The sequence below is a fragment of the Daldinia loculata genome (assembly GCF_022478755.1).
Source record: "Daldinia loculata strain CBS 113971 unplaced genomic scaffold F4817scaffold_2, whole genome shotgun sequence".
Lineage (NCBI taxonomy): Eukaryota > Fungi > Ascomycota > Sordariomycetes > Xylariales > Hypoxylaceae > Daldinia > Daldinia loculata.
The window spans coordinates 520516-531853 of NW_026054856.1; the positions used below are offsets into that span (position 1 = coordinate 520516).

Consider the following 11338-nt stretch of genomic DNA (forward strand, 5'->3'; position numbering starts at 1 on the left):
TCTCAAGTAGAGATGAAGAATAGACCTCGTTCATTTATATCTAGCATTGATAGAGTATGGTCCAACTATTTCATATTTTCAACTAATGTGGTTTGATCTTCATTATGTCTACAATCTCTCGTTTACCTGAATCTACCACTCGACTCATATGTTCACCCTTAGCTATTACAACTCCAGTCACTTTAGTGAAAGAGCTCCTAGACAATTCAATCGATGCTAAGGCTACATCGATTGAGGTCATCATCTCTGCAGACACGGTGAAAAAGATCGAAGTTCGGGACAATGGAATCGGTATCCACCCAGACGACTACGATGCGCTTGGAAGACGTGGTCATACGAGCAAACTCAGGAGCTTTGAGGAACTGAGGACTCATTTTGGAAAAACACTCGGCTTTCGTGGAGAAGCACTAGCCAGCGCAAATTCCTTAGCCGAAGTCACTGTCACTACTAAAATCGCTTCGGAGCCTGTGGCAGCTATCCTTCACATTCGATCAGATACGGGAGGCATACTGAAGCAACACCCAACCTCAGCACCGGTTGGAACTACTGTAAGTATATCCGGGCTTTTTCATCAACTGCCGGTTCGAAAACAGGTGGCTATCAAGGACTCGGCAAAAGCGATAGGCAAGATCCGCGAACTGCTATGTTCTTATGCCATGGCAAGACCGCAACTAAGATATTCACTTAGGGTCTTACAGCTCCCTAAACAGAATTGGAACTACTCGCCAAAATTGCGCTGCAGTGTGAAAGAAGCGGCTGTCCAGCTGTTTGGTCCAGATATTACGACTTATTGCTTCGAGAAGACATTTGAGATGAGTGATCTAACTAGCAGCAACGACCCTTCTGTCAAGCATCAGCAAACTCTACCATATTGTAAATATGTGTTTGAAGCCTTCATTCTAAAGCCGGATTCAGACCCTCCCAAAATTTCGAAGCAACGCTATTTCTCTGTCGATAGTCGCCCTGTTACGGCAAAAAGGGGTACCATGAAGAAATTATTGGACATCTACGTTGAGCATATCAGTGTCCCTTCCCAACAAGATACTTCAAGCGCAAAACCCAAAAACTACTTCATTCGGTTAAATATAAAATGTCCCCCTGGAAGTTACGATGCTAATATAGAAGCGTCTAAAGATGATGTAGTATTCTCAGACGAGAAAATAGTACTTGGCGGATTCAAGGACTTGTGTAAGGAGGTGTACAAAACATCCCCGTCCATTAATATACATTCACAGTTATCAGCCAAAAGGAGTTCCATTTCAAACAACAGGGACGACTCAGGAGCTCGAAAGCCACTACCCACAGGGACCAAAGTTAAGTCCATCTCCAACGGGGTTGAATGCCTTAGTCCGCCGGTACAGACACCAAGCCAAACCATAGTACAACCGATACTACAAGGCCAACAGGCCCTTATTGTCTCCCAATCACCACCTGCTCTGTTGAAAGATACAGGGAAGCATACGCATAACCCTGTATCTGTCGGACTTACGCCGAACAATATTCAAAGATCACCTACTCAAGCGGGATCTACACACACTCAAAGTCTCCAAGACAAACTATCAAATACCGGATTTACTCGATGCAGAGTTGACATGTCTACAGATTTCAATGAGTATAGCCACAATGATCTCCGGAACAAGCTTCCCCTCCCTACCCAGGCACCACCCACTCTCCAAGAGAAACTAGATGCAGTCAAAAACTCGGCTCCGCAAGATGTAAACCCGTGGATTATCGCAAAGATGAATGCGCCTATTCCTAGTCGGATCAGTAATGAACCAACCGAACAGAGTAGCTCGCCACTGCCAGCATTCGAACCTCCAATGACTCCAGATCCTCCCATCCTTCGTCACGTAGGAGCAGCACCACGAGACCTCGATGTCCCCCCAAGCCAGCAACACTTGGAATCACAAGGTCATTTACGTCAATTACGGTCTAGAGTACCAGGCGGCCCATACCGTAGCCCAATATCAAGCCCGTCTGGGATGACTTCACAGGATGCCATGGGTAGTATTACAATGCCTACCGCTCTGAAGCCGCGACGACGCCGCAATACCCTCCCCTGGTCACCACCCTCATCTATCGAGGCGTCTGTAACAAGAAAAGATCGATTAACAAATCCAAGAGACGAGTTCATTGCAGATGGTATGAAACAGACAACGATATCCTTCCAAGGTGCTGGAGGGAACCGCAAACGTCAATTACAAGAGGATAGTAACGCTATCAATCATCAAGGTTCGCAAGGTCAGGAACATCAGGGGGAGAATTGGTTTCAATATGTACCAATACCGACAAATGATGATTTCGGCCATAAGATTTCACTGCAGAAGGCACCTTACGTCCCCGAGAAGAAGCAGCATCAGGTCCATGTCAACCCAGAGGTGGCCCAGGATCGACCATGTGTTCAGTTACGCAAGCATCACCCCCAAGACGAAGTCAATTCCTCTAAGGTAAACGAGCCTATCAATACAACTTTAGCCAGTGGTGACCCTCGGGCATACCTCTTACGCCGTCAAAAGTCAATGGCTGCAGAAGAGATGGGTATAAAGCCAAAGAAAATTCGAAGATTAAAGAGCTCTCTCTTACCCCTAGAAAATATCCCCTCGTATGACCAGACTCATTCTCTAGCTATTATCGAGGTGTGGGATGCTGAAACCTTGCGCATCTTCGTCAAAAAGTATGCGACGTACGATAGATACGTCACAAGGGGGATTGTAGAAAATGGTCTTGAGATGAGTCTAGAAGAAGGCCGCGACGTTGAGAAGCGACTCAAGTCAGTCTTCCTTAAACAGATGGGCGCAGTCAATGGCGAAGAGTCCGTTCCTGAAATCAACATTTGCTCTTTTCTAAAAGGTAAAGGAGCTACAGCTAGTTCGTAGACCGAGTAAAGCGGTGTACTGTCGTTGGTACACGACATATCAAGCAGGAGATCTAGTTTGCTTAGGTGGTTGCTTTAGCTATAAGTAGATGTAAGTTACCTCTAGAGAAACTTGAAGTCTTGAGGACTGTGGGGTAATGGTGACATAATGGTGGTTTCTAATTACGAATCATGGGCTTGCATAATTGCTTCATGGGAGAAAATACTGTCAATTCATGTCCTTAGCTATAGCTAGTTCGGGTCCTTAGCAATTCTAATCTTGAGGTTACTAACAAACTTAAAAGGACCGCTAAGCAGGAGTCGTATATCTGAGAACGGTGCTCCTGAAGCTCACACGTGTACTATACTGTCTAGATGTTGCCCCTATCACTTGTCCTCCAAGTATATTTTGGTTAACGTCGATTACAAGACTCTATAAATACTCGTTCATATAAATCTCCACGTTTACATAACCTTCCGCCGATCATAGGAGGAATACCTGTAGTTGTTAAATTAGCTAGAAAGGAGGATTGCGGACTTCCTCAACTTTATACAGCTACAGATAGGCTACCGCAGTCATCAAAGGTTACTCTGCTCTCAACATAGGACAACCTAGCGAAACCAACGTAACTAGAAGGTCTCGTGACTATTGTATTGTAATTTCTTCCTCTTCCCGAACGGTTGATAATCGCTAGTACGACTACGTCTAGCCTTGCACGGGTTGACATATACCCGGCTGCCATAGCTCTTATTGAACGTATGTATGTATGTCTGAGGTTTAGGCTACTAGGGCGATACGCAGGAGGGCGGGGGGGACGGTCGGGCACGTCGTCTTAAGAGTGGAGAGCTGTAGGGTCCAGTACGGAAGGGAGCGTGGTTAGGGGTGGGATAAGGACAAATTGTGGATTGCTAGTCGTCTGTTGTCGTCGTGTATGCTTCTGTTTGGTGGTATCACGAGGGATCGTTTTCTATAGAAGGCCGATAAGGGGGGAGAGGGGGAGGTAGAGGGTTAAGATCCGATTAGAAGCTGTTTCTCCGCGGTGGTGATTCACTAGAATATTTAGCAGAAATGTGGTTAGTTTACGGGTCATACTCAAAGGTAGCCTAGGTGCCTGACTTATGAAGGAGAAATCTGCGCAACTGAAATTACTAGGTGTTGTTAAGAGGTAGGTAGGTAGTCTCAAGCCATCAAGTGCAGGAATGCATTTTTGTATAGCAATAATAGTAGTAGCAATAATATCGAAACCTTGCTAAAACTATAATAATAGGCCTCCAGTATAGGCTTGAGCTTGACAATCTATTTAGGTATGTCCAACCCCTTCTATACTAGCCTAACCCGTATAGCCTACACATTACAATAACTTACATAACACTTCTCACTCCCCGAGGAGAAGTCTGGCGGCTATGCATGGCTCTTCTAGCAAGCGAATACGAAGTCAACCCTAGTGATTGGCCGACAAGACCCAACTGGACAGTAAGGAGGTGTGCCCAATAATAGGATACTGTAGGAGTTTGAACTCGGGATTAAGTTGCTGTATCTCTACCACCACGTAAGATATCAATGAGGCTTCAACGCTATACCAAACCCTATTGGTATACTGAAATAGGTAGGCGTGGAATGTGGTGAGGGCCAAACTTGCGAGTTGACGGGTTCAGATTCGGAGTCAACCTTTCTCTTTCTCTTACCCGAGGTAGATGACATGAATGTCTCCTAGGGAATAGTATTCACATAGAAGGACGAGGAAGATGTCCGAATTTCTGATTCGGGCAGGCAACGCTGTACAGATGGTTGATAATTGCTTTAGTATGCATTTATCCCTACCGTGGTGGTGCTTTGACGGCCCTATCGTGATGAAGAAGCCCGTAGTACATAGTAATCGGTTACGACGAAATGAAGTCGGGATACAGTGGGAAGAACCTGCTTTTTCCACGGTGCTAACGCTGTGCCACGTTAAGACCCCAGTCGTCGATCTCGATTTTCTAAAGCCTCAGGCAACCTTCCGGCTCGTATTTGCATAAAGACTGGCATGCAATGACGCGGTTCGGATTATATAGCTAGCGGGCAGCGCTTAAGATCGGCGGCTCCTCCGTCACAAAAAAACAAACGGTTAAAACAGCCGGAGTGATATTGTAGTGAAATAAATGAATCAATGAATGAATCAATGAATCTACCTTCTCGACGTCTTTCGGATATGCAAGGCATTAGACGCAAGAGTACAGGTAGTTAGCAATGCGAACGAATGCGAACATCGCCTCTAGGGTCCATCTCACCACATGGCATAAAAGCCAAGGAACCAAAACGGGCCACCGACTGAGTCGCCGACTGGATGGCACCGTTCAGCCACTCCTGTACTGCAGTGTATGTATGGCGCCCCCCACCGTCAGACCCGTATTAGCTTGGACCCAACGAGAGGCTCCCCTTTAGTTTCTTTCGGAGTATTATTCTTCGACGGCTGATGGCAGCGCATCTAAACTAGATGCTTAGCTCCATGACGGAGGTGGTTGATACGAGCGCACCACATCTCGCTAACTACATACTAGGCGGAGTCGATGCTAGAAATAGATTTTATAAATCGGCACAATGAATGTTTCGAAACTGGCCGTCCGCAATAGAAACGGAGACGGCACGCTCGTGTTGCGGGAGATTGGACCTTTCGGATGCGTAGAAGCTCGGGACGGGTGGAAAAGGACAAACTGGGTCAGAAACGGGCGAACGGGAAAGTTGCTGAGGATATCGTCATACTTTTCATTTTATTATTGGTAGAACTCGTTACCTAATTGATGCTATCGCGTAGTACCCGACATTTTAGAGTGAAGATGAATGAAAATACTGGGGTCTAGATCGAGTTTATAATTGCTTAGAGTTGGACAAAATACTCTAAAATCCCATCTCAATTCGAGAGAAGGCTTTCGGGCTTGTAGGACGAAACTATTACATATTAAGTGCCGCCTTCTGCATTTCGGTATCACGGCTTCTCTACAAGGTATGCACATGCCTAGGTATATGTACCTACCTAAGGTACCATTGATGTCTTATGTCTTAGGTTAGGTACTTATATAAGAGAAGCGTAGGTACCTACATATCCGTATACGCGTACGGGTAGTATTCATCACGTACCTTACCTTATATATAGGTAATGTACCTGAGCTACATAGATAGAATGTTCTTTACACGATTGTACCACATGTGGGTAGCTCCGTCGCAGGCAGACATATTCTAGTAGCAGTAGCCACAACTAATTCTATAGTAGGAAAGAACGGAAAATAAGGTTCAACTAGTAGACGAGCTCTCCATATCATTGGGATACCATCGTCGGTTATACCTACCTTTGTATTATTCTAGTTGATATCTAATAAGGTAGTACTGGTTCGATCATAATGACTTCATCATTATCGTCGTCACTTTTAATTGGCCGGGAACATGAAAATCGTCAGGTATAGCATACATATCCCATCATTCGATTATATGGCTAGAACCATCGCCATCATGCTGCCTGGCAGTCTTGGAAATATTTTACGACATAGCTGTTGCTTACAATTATAGTTGAAAAACTACTGAAGCATAGGAGAACTCTCAGTCTCAGCTTTCACAAGTTGGGTAATGATAGGTAGGTAGGTAGCCTTGTACGATGTACGAGATACGTACTCTTTTAGTCTTAGGCGCTAATGTATGAAAATGCGTTGGCTTTAAGACGGCTTCAAGGGTCTCTAGAGTATCTCTCTGCCTTAACTATTTTTTTCTCTTTGTTTTTGCTTCCCGTCCCAATTCACGTTAATCAGTTCCTAACATAATAGTAATTTTGATAATAGTGTACACATCGCTATCACTGTCGTTACTCCCGTTTTGACTCTTCACCACTCTCGTTTTTTTTAGAAGTATTTCTATCGCGAACTATTTTATTTTATCAACTAGCATAACCAGAAACATCCTCCAGCAAATCATAGTTCGCAGCAGTAAGCAAGCAAGCAAGCTAGGGAAACAGGGATTTTTGTTTTTTGGGTCGTTAGACAGGCACGGACGATACAACTTTGGCTGTACGGATTAGACTACTGCAGAGGTGGTAGGCTGGGTAGGCTGGGTAGGCTAGATTTGGTAACATCATAATTCACTTACAAACCGAACGACGCACTGCCACAACAACGCCCCAAAGTAACCCGATATCCGATCTCCTTTCCTAAATCCTCCCTCGTTTTTTCATAATCATTTTCTCGTATCTATATTTTATCTTTACAAAATAGTATTCCCATATATTTCAAGTGCATTTGAACCATTTTCCCGCCGCGCGCGTCTAATCAATTGCAAAGTCCAGCGAGACTGCTCTTCCCAGCAACGATGTGGCCCTAGTGGTCCTAGATCCTTCAGCGTTAAGCCTTGGGCGACACTATCTTGGTACCACTCTCCCGACGACGAACGATGCGAAATCATACTTTAAGGCTTCTTAGTACGCCTACGTCCTATTCAAGATTCGCCGACGTCGAAACCAACGACGACGCCGAGTTTGACGAGAATCAAGATGTATATGCGGCAGATGATGCTTCGCCCGTCAAGATGATAGGCACCTACGAATCCGAGCAAGATAGATGCTTGCCATTATCGTCTTCGCCAACTTCTGCCCCAACAACCCGAAATTTCGGAATCCCGTCTCTCTCCAGGATCGCAGTGGGTTCCTTGGTAGCATGCACCTGGATTCGTACCGCATCCGCTGTAAAAGTCGCGTTCGACAACTGTCTAGATAGCAACTACATCTACTCCAACCAGCTGCCAGAGCAAGTTCAGCTTCAATGGGTTCCCCTGTATGTCGACGCTAAATTCGACACCGAGAATCCAAACCACAACCTGATCGTAACAGTTTGGGGGAATGTGACGGGGCGCGTTGGCACCGACCCGCTGCCACCATGGAATTCGTCGGTTTGGGATGACCCGAGTGAAGTACTGAATGGGAAGATACAAAACGAGCCCGAACCGAATTTGCCGGCCAATCAACGCAAAGTTACAACTTTATACTACAAAGTTGACGTCTCGACGTACGAGCCTTATCATAACGCCGTGAACTTCTGCGATAATATCTTGAATGGGTCGTGTCCGCTCGGCCCCGTGTTCAAGGATCAGATATCCCAGTAGGTTGCTCCCGCAGAAATCAAGAAAAGACGGCAGAGGATGTTTGAAAAGTGGCTATTATAACGAACTAACATTCAAATCTGTATAGAGACTCACCGCCCTACGACTTCCCCTCGTTTAACCTCACGAATGACTTATCTTCAACCTATGCATTTACGTCATTGGCTCCCACTTTCATTATTTGGTATGGCGATTCTGGGAAGACTACGATTGGATGTGTTTCTACCATTCTCACGCCGGACCTCGGTGGAATCGCTTGGTCTCTGAAGTTTGTCCCGCTATTTGTACTGATCTTGGTGGGGTTTGCGACAGCCTTCGCAGGAATCTTCAGTCCATGGGGCACGAGTGATGTCTTCCATTGGACATCGAATTACGGTAGAGATCCCGATCTTTTACGTCTGGTTACTCCTGGGTTCGGTGACTGTCTCCAGTACATCCAGTACATCCTTCTTACCGGTAGTCTTTCCCTGGAATACCCCGGGTTCTATCAGCCAGTAACGAGTCAGGTCTCGTGGGCTGCGTTGATGTTCAACCAAAGTTTCGTCTCCAAGGCGGAACCCTGGCAGAGTCTGGTCGACGGACTCTATAAGACCAATGGCACGTACGGTCTTGAGAATACTGCGCAATTAGAGGGTATGGCTCAGGTCGAAGATATTTGGGCCGGTATGATGGTATGGTTACTGGTCATCATTGGGGCCGTGCTCTTATTATTACAAGTCTGGTTCTTTGTACGGTGGCTATTACGATATATCAACCACGTCCCCGAGGAAGATCTTCGATCCAAGAATATACCTTTCTCAATCGGCAATGTCGTTCGCCTCGTCTTCAGCTATTTTTTGCTTCCCGTTGTCGCCCTGACCGCTTTCCAACTAGTGGTTGCGGATCGTTCCACGGGCTATCTTGTAGGGTTGGCCGTTCTTACTTTGGTCTTAATCATTGGATTTTCGATATGGCTCATATACCTCATTATAAGTACTAAGCCTAGGGCGCACCTGTTTGACGACCTCCCGACCGTGCTCCTTTACGGGCCCCTTTACAATACATATTCTGACCAAGCGGCTGCTTTCGCGATAATTCCAATTATACTAACACTATTGCGAGGCATCGCCGTTGGCGCCGTGCAGCCATCGGGTACCGCACAGGTAGTAATATTGGCCGTGTGCGAAGTGATTCAAATACTAACACTTCACGCGTTTCGACCTTTCCATTCGCCTACTTCGATGAATGCCTATCATACAGGATTTTCGATAGTTCGCTTTGTATCTGTGATACTCATGGTTGCGTTTACGCCAAGTTTGGGAGTTTCGGAGGGTCAGAAGAGCTGGATCGGTTACGTGATCTTACTGATACACGCATGTATACTGATTTTTGGCTTCCTACTAAATGCGCTACAGACGATCATCGAGGTCATCGCACGGCTATTAGGTGCTGGGGGCGATAACATTGACGGGCAGAGAAGGGGTGGGCTTTCCAAGATCTTCGGTGCTCGCCAACTATCGAGACGCGTAGACCGACGCGGCGGTCCATCCCGTCAAAGTCAACTTAGTACCACGGCGATGTTAACCTCCGAAACTGTAACGAAGCGCGGGTACGGACGCGTAAGAAGCGAATCAGCTGGTAGCATTGGGATGCTCGCCAGTCCCAACCAGAGAAGCTCAAGTGCTCTAGATGCCCGAAGTCTAGATGCGTACTCAATTCCACTTGGCAGTGGCGGTGCTTTCACCCCTACGACGACAACCCCTGGAGACGCTAGTACATTCTCCTTCCTGCCGTCTCCAGGGCAAGCTACTCGTCCTCAGCCCACGGCTGATCCCTACTACCGCCCCCCACGTGCTCGCCGAGCTACTATCGATGAGGTGGGCTCTTCGTCACCACATCGGGCGCGTAGCTCCCTAGCTAGCATTGACCTATCAAACCATCGGGTAAGTGAACCTGTGGGAGCAGCGACAGGCGGAGACGACGATGCACCCCCTATAGGGAAGATGAATCCAGCTCTGGCGCCTGCACCATATATACCGGTTTTTGCGCCAAGAGCAGACTATTCGACCCGTGAAGTCGACTTCTATTACGGGGTGCGTGGCCCCGCATTAAACTCGGAGGGACCGGGTCGCAAGTTAGGCACAGGTCCAGCAGACCCTACCAGCCCAGTCGCAACTGCTACCGGATGGCTTAAACGCCTTTTCGGTGGTAAGACTAAAGAGAAGGGCAAGGGCTTCGAGGTAGTCAGAAGTGCCCGAATGCCCCCTGCGATGAGGGCCAGAAATGGCGAACTTACCGAGGAACCACCGGAGGGCATACCCGTAGCAATGGGTGTACTTCGAAACGGCCCAATAGAGAGCGACGATGAGGAGGATACGCCAAAGTCGAAGAAGACCAAGCGCGTCGTCGAAGATGTCGCCCAAGGTGAATTGCTTAATGACGACGGTGAGCCTCAATCAGATGGCGAACCTCGATCGGATGACGAGATGGACGTCGAGATACCCAGAGTCGCCGAAGAGCCACCCCTTTTACCCGATCTCGACGCAGGCGAAAGCTTTAAGATCCCTAGTAGAATGCACTCCAAGGCGAGCAGGCATCCGTCGCAGAGAACAGTGAAGGCTCCATCAGAGGTTGAGGAAGTGCCATCAGTGCCCGAGGTACCTAGGAAGAGCTCGAAACGAAATTCCGCCGTAAACCCGTTGGAGGATAAGCAACTTATTGATATCGCGCCGCCCTTAGGGGTGCCAATGGTGCAGACTCAGTCTAACAATACGGGACCCTCCGGGAGCATGTCAGCAAGATTACCATTTGATCGGACTAATTCGCAAAAGCGCCTTTCGTTGTCGTCGGTGGCAGGAACAGAAGCCTCCAGCCACGTACCCTCGGCCGATGGCACAGAAGACAGACCTACAAGCTACGGTTACGTTCATCAACATAACATCAGCAGAGTCGAACCCGAGCAGGGGGTGGATCTACTTGGAAGCTCAGCAGAGGTAGTGGACATGTCGAGGAAGCCAAGCCCCGGCTCGTCGGTATCTAGGCGATCTAATCACTAAACATGTCACACACCACACACACACACACACCTACTCCTTAGTATTACATATTTACGTGTAACGAATTTCCTTGAATCGCTATATAGGACGGATTTATAGAGTCGAGCAGCCCTTGCCAAAGGGCTATAATAGGAATTTCAGCGAGGCGATTTGAAATTTTGCGGTTGGGACTAGCAAGGCGCTTTAGGATCTGATCACTCGCATCTTAGGGTAACGATGTTTCGATGCCTTTCACCAATCCTTGTTTGTACTCGTACGCGACGAGTGGCCTTGTGTTGGGCGATGGCGTACAAAAAATGGCGAGGATATAGTATAGGAGGTTGGAAATAG

General features: G+C 47.2%; 2 protein-coding genes across 2 annotated transcripts; both read left to right on the top strand.

Annotated features, from left to right (window-relative positions):
* The first annotated feature begins 62 nt into the window (after positions 1 to 62).
* Positions 63 to 3042, top strand: F4817DRAFT_364755 (uncharacterized protein). Its single transcript, XM_049306789.1, has one exon. It carries the CDS (start codon positions 105 to 107, stop codon positions 2874 to 2876), a length of 2772 nt encoding a protein of 923 aa, XP_049163533.1. The 5' UTR covers positions 63 to 104; the 3' UTR covers positions 2877 to 3042.
* Positions 3043 to 7403: 4361 nt separating this feature from the next.
* On the top strand, positions 7404 to 11008 carry F4817DRAFT_355797 (uncharacterized protein; the record flags this gene model as incomplete). Its single annotated transcript, XM_049305702.1, has 2 exons — positions 7404 to 7972; positions 8062 to 11008. The coding sequence occupies 2 exons, from the start codon at positions 7404 to 7406 to the stop codon at positions 11006 to 11008; spliced, it is 3516 nt and encodes a 1171-aa protein (XP_049163534.1).
* Positions 11009 to 11338: the final 330 nt, after the last annotated feature.